Source organism: Marmota flaviventris, chromosome 11, assembly GCF_047511675.1.
Source record: "Marmota flaviventris isolate mMarFla1 chromosome 11, mMarFla1.hap1, whole genome shotgun sequence".
Classification (NCBI taxonomy): domain Eukaryota; kingdom Metazoa; phylum Chordata; class Mammalia; order Rodentia; family Sciuridae; genus Marmota; species Marmota flaviventris.
Window position 1 is genome coordinate 11,356,135 of NC_092508.1, and position 17,575 is coordinate 11,373,709.

At 35.1% G+C, this 17,575-nt stretch overlaps 1 protein-coding gene across 7 annotated transcripts in view; it reads right to left on the bottom strand.

Annotated features, from left to right (window-relative positions):
* The window catches only part of Rhbdd1 (rhomboid domain containing 1), a 135,866-nt gene that overhangs the window by 44,733 nt on the left and 73,558 nt on the right, over window positions 1–17,575 (bottom strand). For 6 of the 7 annotated variants that reach the window (XM_034635736.2, XM_071619589.1, XM_071619587.1 and 3 more), the window contains one exon: window positions 13,804–13,941. In XM_034635736.2, the coding sequence (XP_034491627.1) occupies window positions 13,804–13,941 (138 nt within the window). Of the gene's footprint in view, window positions 1–108; window positions 2,360–13,803; window positions 13,942–17,575 lie in introns of those variants that run through there. The other variant, XM_071619591.1, reaches the window with a different exon arrangement.

Here is a 17,575-nt window from a genome sequence, read left to right on the forward strand (position 1 = left end):
TTTAACATACTATCCAATATGTCCTTTTCAAAATAATATATTTTTAGAGAAATAAGCGATTCTGAATCAGGCCGATAGTAATGGTTTTCTCCAACTGGACTTGATCTTATAAAACACTAAATACACATATCAATAGCTCCTAAGATTAAAAATTACATAAATGAGTATCCAAACCATTATACTGATAAACTTCATATTCCATAAATTCTTACATTAGGGAATCATGATAGCTCAAGTAGAGAGTATAGCACTAGTAAGTAAAGTGGTCACCTTACGTAAGTCAACTTACCAATGAATGGAACTGGAAGGGTTTCTGAAGAATACTTAATTCAACATCTTCATTATAAACTGCATCTCTTTCCTAACTCTAATATATTGCTTAAGTGGAACTTAAGCAGGTCACTTAAATTTCCTGCTGTTCACCAAAAAGAAGAGCCTTTTTACCTTAGTGGTAAAGAACAAGATTTATTCACTTCTGTAGCTTTACTGCTTATAATGCTGATACATAGGAGGGGCTCAAATAAGGACTCACTGAGTGGCCGAATGAATAACAATACTGAGCAACATCACAAATGTGCAAGGCAGTATTCTGAAAACATTAATATTTGGTAGCCCAAAAGTAGTTTGTGGGGGGCATGGGTAATAAGTGGATAAAAGTATTTATTATTTTTTTTGGTACTTTTATTGTTAAATGCACACATTAGCATATGAAAAATGATTTTCAATAAATGGTGATTTGGAGGGTAGGTGGAAGAAAAAAAATTATAAAGTAATTCATATATAACAATGTCAATTTCCCAAACATGTTTAAATTTCATGTACACATGTCTCTCTTTAAAGCAATTGCTGGTGTGTAGTTAATATTTTAAAGTTTGGAACCTAAATAGAAGACTGGCACTTCCCAAGAGGACCTAAACAGAATTCTGGTCCACTTTATTATTTTTCTTCTTGGCTGAAATAGTCACATGTTTTACAGATTTGAAAAATCATGTGTAGTACTTATATTTTTTACATGCTCAATTTCACATCTCCAATATCAAACTTTATTCACTGAAATGAGTACCTCCAACACATAGAGTAGCAAGTAAGAACCAGTAATCTAAAGCAAGTGATTGTTCTGCACTGAAATTGCTTTTAGACAATCTGGCAGATGGTACTTTTTTATTACATAGAAAGTTTTCCTGGGGGAAAACACACAAAATTACTTTAAAAAAAAAATGCTAAATGGTCACACAGAATTAGCAGCATATCTCTGTCCTGGCTGCAATGTTCCTGCTAAGTTAACCAAGCAAGGCAGCAGTGAAAATTTGCATATGTTAAAAACTGCCAACTGCCTATGCTTGCACTGAGCCCATGAAAGCTCATATAATCATGCAATTGAGTAAGATACCACCATCTAATGCATATATTTATCAAATTATATCTGCCGTGCGTTGTTGTGTGAATTTATCTTCCAGGAAGCTTTCATAGTAAGCCCTAAGACCTATGTGTCAAACACCATATTCCTGACATTTTCCAATACTCCATCTCTTTATTGTTATCCTCTCTACTCCATTCCTTTACCAGAGAATAATGGAACTATAAGGGATACTGAATAGTATCAATTCAACTTCATTATAAACAAACAATAACAAAATGAAGATCTGATCAGATTTAATGACTCACACCTCAAATAAAGCCAGATTGATAAGATTGAAACTCAGGCCGCTGAAGTTCCCATTCTTTCCTTACAGATTTTAAATATTGGATGTAATTTATTTTTCTCAAAAATTTCTACACAATAAAGGAACAACACACTTGTGCTACTTTCACATGCCGTGAGGTTGTTTCAGTAAAAGAAAATATACAACTTAGAGTAAACCCTCTTTTTTTTAAACTTAAACCATAAATCAAATAATCTCTATGAACACATGATGCTTAAAAAAACAAAATTCAAAGATACCATCAAATGACCTGTTAACAACAAAAGCAGTGGATATTAATTCTGAACCTAAATTTGTTCTAATATGTCTTCCCTTGTAATTTTACATCTAAAGACTAAAGAGACAAAGCAGCAATTGTTTTATTCTCAAGCCAAGACCTTTGTAGTATATTCTACCATAGTTTCACATATGGCTAACCAGCTACCCCAACTGCACAGTATAGGGTGGGGGATGACAACTCTGCCTGATTTTCACAAGACAGCCAAAGTGTGATTGTGGCTATTTGCCTTTCAGAAGAGTCTAAGAGGAGAAGCACAAGTTATTCCACATGTCAGTAAAGATTTCCAGCTTTAACCAGTACACATGCTCCAGGCTGGCAGACAGAAGTTGAAAAGGACACAGCTTTGTACCCAGTGCCAGCTGAACTTAGTGGCAGGCTATTAAAGAGAAAAAAAAGAAGCACAAATTACACATGGAGAGATATGGGGGAGGGGAGACAAGAAAAAAGAAAAAAAACAAAATGAGCTAATGTTCCTGGTTGGCATCTGCCTTTTGACTCCAAAAGAGATGGCTCTTTTCCAAAATTTTTCTATTATTATGGTATCAGCTGCTTCTTGGACTTGTTTATAAAAGCTGAGACTGCCAACAGAACAAGACAAGATTTCGGTTAACATTAGTAAGTGTACAAGTCCTTGAAATAAATAGACATTTTGTTATTTTTTCTACAAAAGCTATTTTAGTATTATTCCTAGCATGAGTTTTAAGACTTGTAATTATGGCCAGGTACTATTAGAAATATGATAATGGCAAATTCTGCAGTCAAAAAAATTGCTATCTTTATTCTTTAATTTATCTTTATACTAATTTAAATAAAGAACAGACTGAAATTTACTGCTGCAGGACTGGCACTGTATCTACCAAATGAATTTCTGTTAGTTAGCCCTTTCAAATTCAGCATTATTGGTGGCTACTGCACTAACACTCCTTCATAGGAAAACCAGAAATCAAAGAAAAAACTATTTACTCAAGTCTTTTTAGTAGGAACCATAATTTCTACCAACTTCATAAAGGAAAAATTATCTTTAGTTAACAGGAGCAGCAGCAGCAGCTAATAAAATAAATGAGTAAGGGATGATAGATTCAAACTCCAATGAAGAATAAGGAATGCTCCAGCTTCCACTAGGAATCTGGAAAGAAAACTGGACAAAACAATACTCCCATGATTACAATAAACACAAATGCTGGAACAATAAAAATTAAGAACTTTCCTTGAACTCATCAAAGAGCAGAGGTGGTTGGGAAACCAACTAAACCTTAATCTAAAACGGTATGCGAGCACTTGCTTGCTGAGGGCAGATGGTGTTGGATACGAAGAAGAATGGAGCCAAAGCTGATAACTGCTTAAGGCTGAGTATGAGCTGGCAAGAGAGCACAGAACTCTTGGGGGCTGTGATATAAGGAATCCCCACCCATGTTCAGGCTATTCTCAGGTCCTTACCTATTCTCACAAAAGACTGGTGAGAGTCCAGAGAAATGCCTTTTTCCAACTTAGCTCAGCACTGAAGGAATGGTGTGAGAGGCTGCCTAGATCCTCCCTCAGGGCCCCATGGAACAAAATCCTTGACAGCCTAGAAGGAGGACACAACCAGTTTCCCTTAGGGAACTAGCAGAACACTGAGAAGGTCTGGGGCCAAACCCCTGGACACAGTGACTGACAGAACTAAAGGTTAATCAGAACAGACCCCACTTGCCTCCAGCTACCAGACTAAAGGTTCAGAGTAACAAGTAACAGCAGCATTCCACTAGGAGAGGCACAAGTGAGTGGAAGGAGAAGCCCCCTGAGCTGCAGAACAAAAGCAGGACCTGAAACCAAGTTTCAAGCAGGCACTAAGGAAAACATTCTAAGCAATCAGCCCCATCCTCCAAACAAGGTTAACACTAGAGGAAACTGAACCTTTGGTGTATCCAGTGTAAAGAAAGCAACAATCTAAATTCAATATTACTCATGTAAATCCCCTGAAATTCAAAATACTCATAGTATTCCACAGAACAAGCAAATAAATATGGAAGACCTGAACAATAGTGTTGGCTAAGTTCATCTAATTACCCTTTATGAATATTCCATCCAAAATAGCAGAATACATATTCAAATATGCATGGCATTTGCACAGGAATGAACTCTAATATACTGGAACTAGGTATAATTTATCCTGGGAGTGCAACCCTGCTTCAACTTCAGAAATCTATAAGTTAGTATGTTATTAGACAAACAAAGAAAAGATATATAACCCATCTCAAAAGATACAGAAAAAAACTTAAGTACAATTTATAATAGCATTCCTCCCCCTCCAAAAATTATTTATACTTAGGTATAAATCTAACAATTATAAAACATTGATCAAAGAAATAAGAAAACTCTAAATAAGCAGAGAAACCATACTGTATTTAATTTTATTTTTATGCTTTTATTAGTGTATTTCAGTTATCCATAATAGTTGGGGTTCATTTTGACACAATCATACATGCATGGAATAGAATTTACTCCATTTCAATTCCCAGTGCCTCCCTCCATCCCCCATTCTCCTTCCTCTATTCTACTGGTCTTCTATTTACTTATTTATTTTTCACTAGTGCTTTACAGATACACATAGAGATGGAATTCATTGTGGTATATTTATACATGCACATAGTGCAATTTTGTCAAATTCATTCCATATTTCCTTCCCATTTCTGTCCCTCTTTCCTCCCCCTCAATCTCCTTCTACTCCACTCATCTTTCCTCTATCTTTATTATATCAGACTCCCCCTTTCTCCTTACATTGCTCTAGCTTCCACATGAGAGAAAACATTCTATCCTTGAATACAAAACTCAATCATTATGATGTCAATTCTTTCCCAATTTATCTATAGAGCCAAAATCCTAGAAAGAACTTTTCTACATATCAATAAGCTCCTTTTAAATTTTATGTTTAGAAAAGGAACTAGAGTAATCAGAACAATTTTGAAAAAGAATAAAGTTGAAGGATTCACCCTACTGATTTTAAGACTAAGGATTCACACTACTGATTTTAAGACTAACTACAAAGCTAAAGAAACCAAAGAGTGTAGTATTGGTGAAGGACCAGATCAATAAAAAGGAACAGAATACAGAAATAGCCTGAAGTAAATATAACTAATTGTTATTTTAAAAAGTACAGAGGTAATTTAGTGGAGAAATTGTTATCTTTTCAACAAATAGTGTTGAAATACTTAGAAGTGCACAGTATTCACTTTTGTACTTCACATCTATACCAAAAAAAAAAAAAAAAGAAAGAAAAGATGAAAATATGGGTTATAGATCTAAATGTAACATGAAAAACTATGAAAATGTGGACAAAGCCTTCAGAGTTTTGGATTAGGGGGAAAATTAGATATAAAACTAAAAGCTTTAAAAATTAGTAAGTTGTACCTCATCCAAATGAAAATCTTTTGTGCCACAAAAGTTACTGTTAAGAGAGTGGAAAGATAAGTCAAAGACTAGGTGGAAATATATGAAAATCATGTCTTATAAAGGACTAGTATCCAGTACGTATAAAAAAAAATTTTAAACTCAGTAAGAAAAACAATCCAATAAAAACTAGGCAAAATAATGAAACAGACTGCAGCAAAGATGATACACAGGTGGCAAATAATCACATAGAAGGAAATATCATTAGCTATTAGAGAAACAAATTAAAACAATAGCCAGACACCATTTTATACTATTAGAATGGCCAAGATGAAAACTGAACATACCAAGTGCTGTAGACTATCTTAAACACCTGGAACACTCATTTGCTGTGGGTACGAATAGAAAATGGTACAGTCATAAACAGTTTCTTATAAAGTTAAATATGCACACCCTACATAACCCAGCAAAACCAGGTATTTACTTAGGTGAAAATTTATGTTAACACTAATACCTATATGTGAATTTCTATAGCATCTTTACTCATAGGTGCCCAAACCTAGGAAAAAAACCAAATGTCTTTCAACCGATTAAAGGATTAAAAACAGCAGAAAAGATGTGGTATATCCATTCAAAAGAATACAGCTCAACCATAAAAGAGAACAAATTATCAATACACTTAACAAATGTACTTAACCAAGTAAAAGAAGTCAGACCCCCGAAGGTAAATATTGTATAGTTCCACTTACAAGACATTCTGGAAAAAGCAAAGCATTCTGAAGATAAAGGCAACCAGTTTTTTTTTCAAGATTAGGGGTAGGGGAGGCTGACTACAAAGGAAGAGTGAGAGAGAAATTTTTCGAGTGACATAATTGCTCTGTATCTTGATTTTGGGGGACACACAATTCTACAGTTTAGACAAATTTCACATAACTGTCTACCCCAAAGGAAAGATTTTACTAAAAAGAAATTTAAAAAGAGGTAAGTAAAAAAACTTAACACTGAACTCAATGAAATACTGATAGTCTTGCAAAGACCATCAAGACTACAAAAACCATTAATTAGATGGTTGTTGGGAAACAGGATATTGATAGAGTGACATAGTATCTCCTTATACTGGACATGCTAAGAGAAGAAGGAAAAAAAAAACATACTTTTGCAACTGAGAGATTTGAACCCAATGATGAAACTTAAGCCAGTATCAGCGGGATGGCCCAACACTTTGTATCTCCTGCTATGATGCAATATGAAGAACATGGCATCATCTAGGTCATATTTGTGTTAAAAATGTTTAACTTGAACTTAATTAAGTCCTCAAATATAAGTATCAATATACAGAAACACAGGAATGGAGAAATAAGTTAAATAACACTATGAAGAAATAATCAGACAAAATGTGGAACTTCAAAAATTCAATGAGAGTAGTCTCCTGAAAAAAAAGCAGGGTGTCATTTTATATAAAAGGAAATAATCAAATGCAACACTGAAAACTTGAAAATTTGGCTATAAAAGATGTTTTCTAAGAAAATTGGGGCATTCTATTTTTGGACTAAATATTAGATGTTTCTAAAGAAAGAAACTGAAGAAGACCTTAGAAGATGAAAAGATCTCTTACACTCTTAGATGTGCAGAATTAGCATTGTCAAATGGACATACTACCCAAAGTGTTATACAGATTTAATGCAAGTCTTATTAAAAATCCCAATGATATTCTTCATGGAAATTTTTAACAAAAAGCAATCGTGAAATTCATTTGGGAAAATAAGAGACCCAGAATAGCCAAAGCAAGTCTTAGCAAGAAAAATGAAGCAGGAGGTAGACGTTAAACTATACTCTGGAATCACAGTAACAAAAACAGCATGGCAATGGCACCAAAACTGACATGAAAATAAATGATACAGAACATAAGACACAGAGACTAACCCACGCATGAATACAGTTATCTCATACTAGACAAAGGAGCCAAAAACATACATTAGAGAAAAGAGAGCAAATGATGCTGGGAAAACTGGAAATCCATAGAAAACAAAATGAAACTAAACCCTTTATCTTTTACCCTACACAAAACTCAACTCAAAGTGAATCAAAGATATAGACACTAGAACATAGACCCTGCACCTAATAGAAGAAAAAACAGGACCAAATCTTTACCATGTCTTATGAAATGGCTTCCTTAACAAGACTCCTAAAGCACAAGAAGTTAAATCAAGAATCAATAAATGGGATGGTATCAAACTGCAAAGCTTCTTCTCAGCAAAGGAAACAATCAAAAATGTGAAGAGAAAGCCTACTGAATGGGAGAAAATCTTTGCCACTTGCACCTTAGGTAGAGCATTAATCTCCAGGATGCATAAAGAACTCAAAAAACTCAACACCCTCCACCCCCATCCCCCCCCAAAACAACCACCAAATAACACATCAATAAATAGGCTAAGGAACTAAGCAGGCACTTCACAGAAGAAATACAACTGATCAACAAATATATACAAAAATGTTCAACATCACTAGCAATTAGAGAAATGCAAATCAAAACTACTCTAAGATTTCATCTCACTCTAGTCAAAATGGCAATTTTCAAGAATATAAGCTACAGTAAATGTTGGTGAGGATGCAAGGAAAAAGGTACACTCATACACTGCTGGTGGGACTGAAAATTGGTGCAACCACTCTGGAAAGTAGTCTGGAGATTCCTCAGAAAACCTAGAATACAACCAGCATCTGACCCAGCTATCCCACTCCTCGGTTTATTCCTAAAGGACTTAAAATCAGCATACTACAGTGATGCAGCCACATCAATGCTTACAGCAGCTCAACTCACAATAGCCAAACTATTGAACCAACTGAGATGTCCTTCAACAGATGAGTGGATAAAGAAAACTGTGGTACATATTCATAATGGAATATTACTCAGTCTTAAAGAAGAATGAAATTATGGCATTTGCAGATAAATGGATGGAGCTGAAGAATATCATGCTAAGTGAAATAAGCCAATCCAAAAAAACCAAAGGCCAAATGTTTTCTCTGATATGCAGACGTTAACTTACAGTAAGGGGGGCAGCTAGGGAAGAATAGAGGTACCTTGTATTAAGCAAAGGGGAGTGAAGGGAAGGGTCGGGGGTACGAGGGTAAGAATGATAGTAGAATGAATCAGACATTATTATCCTATGTGCATATATGACTACACGACCGGTAGTCATGTACATTCTACATCATGTACAACCAGAAGAATGAGAAGTTATACTCCTTTTATGTATGATGTGTTAAAGTGCATTCTACTGTCATGTACAACTAATTAGACAAATAAAAAAGATCTAATTTGGAAATCATGGCTAATTTTCTTTGATGTAACAATGGTAGCATGGATAAGGAGCAGAAGCTCCCTTACTCTTCAGACACAAAGACTTAAGTGTTTAAAGATAAAGTAACTGGATGTCTGCATCCACTTTCCAAGGATTCAGCCAAGACAACTCCCCATCCATCTTCTTCTGGACCATCACATGCATACACACCAGCTCTACATTCAAATGAATTTGGGAAAAACTGTAAACTATACCCATTTGAAGATCTGCAATAATACTGGTATCTAAACTTGTTCAATCACAGAATTTTATTTCCAATGAATGTTTTAAACAGCATTGGAACTAGCTTCAAGACAACAGTTCTAAAAGAGACTTCTTGAAGCCCATTATACAGTAACATATGACAGCAAAGGAATTAACTTTACAAATTATTAATTTAATTTCAATTTTATTTTCCTTAAAACACTTTGCAATTGTCTTAAAACACTAAAGAGACATTTTTATAAAGGTCTTCATTATAATTTTTTACTTTTTCTTCTATGGGAAAATACGTGGTTTGGAGTTTTTAAAATTATTTTATTTTTCATTTATTCATTTATTTTATTTTTATGTAGTGCTAAGAATCGAACCCAGTGCCTCACATGTGCTAGGCAAGCACTCTACCAATGAGCTACAACCCCAGACCATGCTTTGGATTTTTATTTTGTAAATTTCTGATCATAAGGTACACACAATTTTATACCATTTGATAATTATGTTATAATCACAGTTTCACACCACTACCTTTTAAAAATATTATTTTTCATAGCTGCATAATATTCTACCTTTAAACTAAACTATCACTGATTTAACCCTTGTTCACACTGTAGTAGTCAATCTACTTAACCTAATTAGTCCCATAGTCCTTATGTGGAACACCTATAAAAGCTTAAATTAAGCAACAAATATACTTCTTACAGTAACTTTTGAAATAAGTATTACATTTTTATAGTTCTATTCTCTTGAAAAATAGGTGAATAATTATAGCATATGGAAATATACATTTGCATTTCATATGTATATGAAAATATATAAAAAGATACATTAAGCTCTAGGTTATCATTTATTTTAATGCATTTATGTCAATTTTGTTTAAACATTTGCAGAATTGAAAGCTTGGACTTAATAGGCTATGTTTATCCTATTACATTTAATTATAAAATAAATAACTGATACATCAATTTTGGACCTTAGCTCTAACGTTTCCTCAGGCTAGATTTATAGTCAAGGAATTATGGAAAGTAAGCCTCTTGATTATATATTCTGAATGTGTTTTCCAGAAAGTTATATCAATTCACATTCTCATCAGCAGCATAGAAATGCCTGCGCCACTACCAATACTTTTTGTGGGAAGATAAAAAAAAAAACAAAAAAGGAATTCTCACTGATATATAGTAAATTTTCTCAGAAACACATTGGTCATTTTGTAAATCTTTTTTGAATTATATATTCAAATCCATTTCCATTTTCCTAATGCAGTTAGTATTGATTATTATACTATATGGGTTCTTTACATTAATGACAATGTCAAATGTTTTCTTAAAAAAAAATCTAGTTCTCTTTCCTTCTATAATTTTTTCATTGTTTTTCTGATTAGGAAAGTCCTGTATCTAAAAATCAACAGTAACTACTCATTTACGTCTCTTCTTTTTTTTCCTTCTTTTAAAAAATATTTTATTTCCCCATTTTTATATTTCATTCAGTTTGGAATGTGAAGTATACTACTTTGTCATGATAAAAACTATTTTCCTCCTCAAGCTACTTAATTAACCCAGCACAACTTATTCAACAAACAATCTTCCAACAATATAAGTTTTCTACTCCATAAAATTAAAAAAAAAAAAATTAGATATGCTGGCAGTGGAACACTCACTGTAATACAGAATGCTAAACAAGGTCACTGTGTTTCAGGCGTATCAAGTGGCTATTTGGATAACAAATGTCAAGTACTCAGTGCTTTTGTGATTTTTCTGTAACTAGAATGAAAATACATCTGTAAGAGAAAAATCTATGACTCTGTTAAAAAGAAAGGTGAGATGATGAAATTAGTTGAGTACCAACTCCACTTGTCTGTCACAGCAGTTTTACATTATAAGAATTTGAAACAACCCCAAAGTAGAAGCCAAATTTTTCCAATCAAACAACTAATTAGGCACAGCTAGAAACAAAACTCTCAGCTTCAAAATAATCTCAGAGATAGTCTTCTCACCAAAAGTAATTAAGTCTTATAGTCTCTGATGTACAAAAACCTTTCTTTGTAAAGTAAAATAATCCTTTTAACTTCACTGTAATGTTTTAAAGATGACAAAACATAAAAATTACTTAAAGGTATAAGAAAATTTTAAGTTATTTCTATTGTCATTCAATATACTGTTCTGAGTTTTTTATAAGAAGTTTTTAAAAATAGGATTAAATGTATGAAAAGAAATTAACATTAATATCATATTACTTTCTGAAACCTTTCAAGGTAGTATGTGTCTGATTTCCCCCCATTACTAAATGGTTAAATATTACTTATTTTTAAGCATGAAAAATAAAAACTACTTAACATTATCCTGGTGATAAACATTCTTCAGTAATGAAAAAGTCTCAGAAATTTACTCAAGCTTCCTTCTAATCAACAGAATGTTAGACTCTTCTGTAGCTTTATTCCAGGGCCTAGATTTGCTCCAAACTCACCTGGTCCATCAGAGGATGCTTTCACCTACTGATCTCCCGCACTCTTGTCTCTGAGAGACAAATTACTCTAGGAAGTTCTACTTTTTTTTTTTTTCTTTCTGAGAAAGACACCTGTACTTCTATTATTAATTACCTGCCTGACTACTGATGGGGACATATAATAAGCCTTTAGAAATAAAACTTCAAAAAGTATGTTCATCTGTCTGCATTTCCTTTCTCCGACTACATTTCACATAGATTTTTCTACATTCCCCATTCAAATATCCTGACTCAGGATACCTGATTTTTCTGACTTTCTATCACCCTTTAGTAATTTTTGATGTGGGGGAATGAAACAGGCTGTTCAAAATCTATGCCGAGAAGCTCTGTCTTGGCCTGCTTTTTCCATTATATTTCATGTCTAACTCAATAATGATTAAATCCTTGAGCATAGGAAGAACCATGAAAACTTTTTTAAAATACAGGCTCTGGGACTCTTCCTCCAGTTTTCAGGATTCTGCAGCCTGGGCATGCTTTAAATGATGATACTGGCTATCTACTGATAATATGTAATGCAGTATTACAAAAATGGCCCCAATGCTGTACCTTTCCCTCTATCAATAACCTCTTGCAATGCGACTGCTATTCTCCAACAAGAGGGCAAATCTATTTCCCTTTCCTGTAAATCTGCTTAGATAACAAAACACTACAGAAATGACACTGTGCTATCCTAAGCTTTGATTGTTTCCACATTTTCCCTTGGAAACTTTATACTGTGTCCTTGTGAATGAGCCTAAACTAGTCTGCTGGATGAGGATGGATGCATGGCCCAATCACCAACATCAGAGGACAATCATTTATGTAAATAAGGCCATTCTAGATCAGCCAGTCCCCAACAGGTCACTGCAGACACTGTAGCTCACCAGCCAAGTTCAGGTAGCCTAGCCCAGCTGACCCACACATTCTTGAGCAAAATGATTCCTGTCTTAAACCACAAATTTTGGGGTCATCTGTCCATCGTGATAGGTTACTGACACATAGTTCTAATTCTCTTTACTTGAGAAATACTGATTTATCTCTTCTACACTTCTCCTGTTACCTTCATGATCCAGGTTCTTATTTCTTGTTCAGACTATTAGGATGCGGTCTTCTAGTTTGACTACCTATTTGCTATTGTCCTCCACTTCCAGGCACACTTTTGTTGCTATGACTGTATTCCTTCAAGTAAGAAACTATATTGACTTGTGTTTTCTCACAATCAAGCATAATGCCTGGTACCCTGCAAGTGCTCAATCCTTGTTTGTAGAATGACTGCTGCTGGATTCATAAACAAAACACAACTCTGAACACAGCAGACTCTCACGCAGAGCTCCATTGGTATTTATACCATACGCTGGTTCATTTTTCACTTGGCCTATTTAATTCTAGGACTTGTAGCCCTAGCCTAGCTTCCCACTCTTCTTCCTCCTTTCTCCTAATGCTGTGTTCAAAAGTGAGGGCTGGCTGAACACACCCTTTATTTCTGTGTCCATGATGTTGCTCAGATTCCTACTTAGAATGCCCTTCCAGGATTCTGCAAATTCTACAAATTCTTGAAGGTCGGGTTCAAAGGCCACCTCCTCTGTGAAAATCGGATAGCTCTCATTAAGAAAAAGCTCACCTGCTTCCTTTGCCTCTAGTACTCAGGATCTCGCTGAGACAGGACCATCACTTGACATCATGGTTACTTGTACAGTGTATAAGCATCTGCCCTGCCAGACAGTGTGAACTTTTTCAGGGCAGGTTCCATTTTTTAATCTATGTTAACACAGTACGCTACATAGACCATAATAAGACCTTCATAAATGCTTAGTGAATGAATGGGTACTTTCTAGTCACTACTAAAAACAAACAAACAAAAGTCAAACACAGAACAAAGATGTCAGAATGAATACAATGGTTCTCATATAGCAGTTTATAGAAGAATCTTCCGGAAAATGTGTTAAAAGTACAAATTCCTAGTCTCTGCTCCTAGAGAGATTGGTTCAGCAGAATTCAAACCTGAGTTTGTGTGGCTCCTGTGAGTTTGAGGGAGATCTATGGGAGACTTAAGGCAACTCCCTGTACACAGTGACATAGAGCTTGCTTTACAGATACAAATTCTAAAGTAACCCCTTTGTTCACGCACCTGAGAAATTTTTTAAGTTTCCCGACTTTAATGTCAAAGCGTTAAGTGCAGCAGGCCTATAAAAAGAACCACTTTAATAATATGTACACAGTCTGGCACCTTATTATCTTAGGTTGCTAGGAATATGGCATCACACCCCATTCTTTGTAATCACAATCTGCACACATTTTTTCATCTATATATCCTTTTTATAAACTATTTAAAGTTTAATTTTCTACAAATAGCCCTTTTTCAGGCCACCTGACCACGTGAAGTATGCTTCAAAATAACTGAAGGGCACAAGACTCTTACCTCGGTCCCAGAGGCTGGCTCTTAATGCTCTCTCCAGCTGTTCCTCTTCACTCAGTCCTGCTGTGTATGCATCATAGTTCCTAGGCACCTCAGTGTACCCTGGCCTGCCATAGGGATGATTCTGATATCCAGAGTAGCCTACAGGCACAACAAAAAGGTTATAGGATATAGCAATAGACTATTCTTTTGTTGCAGACTTCCTGATTTCTATAACCAAAGGCAAGCAAATTAACTAATGTCATTACCCTAAATGAGATAGGGTGACCAATGGTGAATGCCTCCACAAGGGTGAGGAATGACTGTCTTGTCTCTTTTATACCCACAGTGACCAATGTGATCCCAGTCATAAGTGAGATCTTAAGTATTCATGAAGACAGGAGATGGAGATGTTAATTTAGAAGGTACTCAGAGGTCCTGGAGAAGGAACCAGAGAAATGGGCTGCTGACATACAGAGTAAACTCTTGCAGCTTAAAGTTATAGAGTCTTTCTGTGAAGCTCTGACTTGACTCAAGAGAATGGTGGAAAGAGTTAATAAGGCCTTACTGCCCTGTGGCTCACTAAGACGAGGGGCAGACCAATGTTTAGTATATACACCACAGAATGACCACGCTGGGCAGACTTTAGGAAGTGATAGCAAGATTACACTAGTCAGTTTCTCTGAAATTACAACTCTATGCCAGAGACTAGAGTTCCTATTAATAGCACTTTCAAAAAGTTGGCTGCTAGATAAAATGAATGTACATTTATACAGTTGTACCATTATCACCACAACCAATTTTAAACATGTTTATCATCCCCAGAGAGAAATTTGTATACTTCAGCTAACATCTCTCAACCTCCTATCCCTCTCCTAGTTCTTCTAATTATTATAATACTCTTTTAGCTTGGTTTTCTTTTATACTAAATGTCCCTAAAGTAATAAAAATGAATCATATAAAGAAACCTTTAATAAAATTATTTAGCATTTTAGAGCTAATTCTGAAAAGCCTTGCACCTAATGCAATATAAATTTAGTGAGTATTTACTAAGTACTTCAAATAAGCCAATTTCCATATCCTCTCATACATATTTCCCATGTCAACATGTTAATATTATTGATATTTAAAACAGGAGAAGGTGATAAGTAAATTTTCCAAATCCTTACAATGGCCTATCCAAAAAATGTTTACAATTTTGAAGACAAATATTCCTCCTCAATAGAACCATCAGAAAAATTTAGATTCCACTGATGTATTGGGGATAACCACCCCCTCAAACAAGTTTCATATCTTGAGAATAGAGGGGACTGAGACAATTACAAATCCTGTTTTCTACACTGTTCATACACAAAAAATAAGCCTTTCATAAGAGAACAAACAGCCAAACCAAAATTAATATATCTTCTTCACAAAGAACAAAAGAAAAGAGCAACCCCTTTGAAACACTACTAGAATATTTCTGGATAAGTCACCAAATACCATGGGATACTTCAACAATCTCTGAATAGAGAGACTGCCCAATTCTCTAAGAATGCCAATTATTCTACTGAAACACAAAAGGCATATTGGGTAATTTCCCATGTGGCTCATTATCACTTTCAAACCCCTGTGGAATGTCATTGTGTTTTGGAAGGTCTAAGCAGCATTTCTACCTATCCAACCCCCAAAACACTCAGCTCATTCAAAATCCAAATAACCCAAAGCCTCCAAATACTCTGCATATAGACACTGCATATGTCTATACAGTTTTAATTGCAGGTACATTAGCAGTGATTTTAGGCAACATTTTCTTGCTACAGAAAAACATTTTTCTTCATATTATCCTTATTTAAAAGCAACCTAGCAGTGCTTTAATGAAATAAACTAGCCAACTCTAAACATCTGAATATTATAAAACCTAATTTGGTACTTGTCAGACAGAATGTGGGGAGAGGGAATGGGAAAGTTTTGGTGGCTTAAGTCAAAAAAGACTCGTGTGGTTAAAAGTTCTATATCACTAGTCATAAATCATCAACAAGAGCAAAAATCCCATCAATATCTATTATGATGAGAACAGGTCTCCTAGGACCAAAAATTTTCTACAGCTGTTCTGCTGGCCCAATCAGATGTTTTTAAATCTTCATAATAAACATTCCTGAAAAACCTAACAATCAAACACTTAAGATCAATAAGTTTAAATTATATCCTACAATGAATTCTTATTTAATGTTCTTTTTTAGCTATATACTTTGGCTCTGTAGTAAAAGAAACTCTGATTATCATTATTATATTAACTACTCCATCTGTTCCTTATACACATACCAGGATTTCATGGCAAAGGAGATCAAGAAACACCACAAGATTAGAAAAATTGCTAACAGCTTTTTAAACATTCATGAGATTCTTTGACCTATAAAGACTTTCCCAGCAAAGGAGGGTCATATTAAGAATAAATCATTACTTGTAAGAGATACATATGCTTTCATAAAAGTTCCCCTGATGACCGTTAGCAAGGCCACCTGGCTTTCTGTAGCTCTGCCTTTGAAGAAATCCAGTCACTTCAGAGGAAGGAATATACATATGGCAATCTTACAGAGGATTAGAAAGAAAGGTAAAAGGAACTTGTATTTCTGCCTTGAATTCGCTGGCCTGAACATCTTCTGTGCCTATGCTTCTTCTCTATGAAAAAGAAAAGAAGTGAGTTTCTCTGTTGCTGTTTTGTTGTTGTTGTTGTTTTCTTAAATAATTGGAGTGTGTGAGAGGAGGAAGAAGAAGAAAAGAGAGTAAACACAATAAATGAAACTGCTCTATTTTATAAGACTAAATTGGCAGAGTGCCCATCAGCAGTGAGGAATCAGCGACTAGTATCTTTATCCTAGTTCTAACACTAAATACCTGCGTGAATTTGGCCAAATTACTTAACCTTTTTTTAAGTCTCAATTTCCCAGCTGTCATGCAAGATGTGATGACTAGGCAATCCATCACAGTTTAAGACATGTCTGGACATTCAAGTACATTCTTTCTATTCTCCTTGCCCAGAATAACATTGCTATTTCTTAACTGAAAAACCTAAACCAGGAAAGAAGTGTAAAATACTTTCTAAAGTGCTCTCTCAAATAACCATAGTTACTAGCTTAGTGCATAACTACTTATCACACCTTGCCTCTTTAGGTGAGTCTACAGGTAGAGGCAGGTAAAGCTGGTATTGTCCAACCACCGTTCCTCTACATCCAGATTAAGTTTCTAGAATTTGAAGGAGCCAAATCAGCAGAGGTGAAGCCTCAGAAGTGAAAACTTCATGGGGCACAGATAGCATTCATTTCTGTAGTCCCCAAGCCTAGGGAACTCGACTCATCCAAGGCTATGATTTTTGTTTCTGATCTCATCAGAATAATCTGGGAACTTTTTTTAACGTCCCAGTTCTTACCTCTACCTCCTTTCTGATTTCATTGGTCCAGGAGGAATTTGAGGCACTCAAGGTATTATTAGGTTATAAAAGTGGCCTCAGATGATACTATACAGCCTGGATTCATAATCATGAGGTAAGTCTTGAGAACACATAGAAAAAAAAAAACAGCTTAACTAACTTCAATACTGTCACACACCGTTTTATTCCTTCAGTGCCTCTACAATACATTCTGGATAATCCCAAACAGGCCTTTGCAGATTCTGCCTTCTCTCCCTAGAAAGCCCTTTTCTTCCATTGCTATCCTTAACTTCTAGCCATCCATCAAGACCCAGTGTTCCATTTTCTCCCAATGACTTCCTGTAAAGCAATCCCATTAGTCCCTCCTCCTGGGCTGGACACTGACCC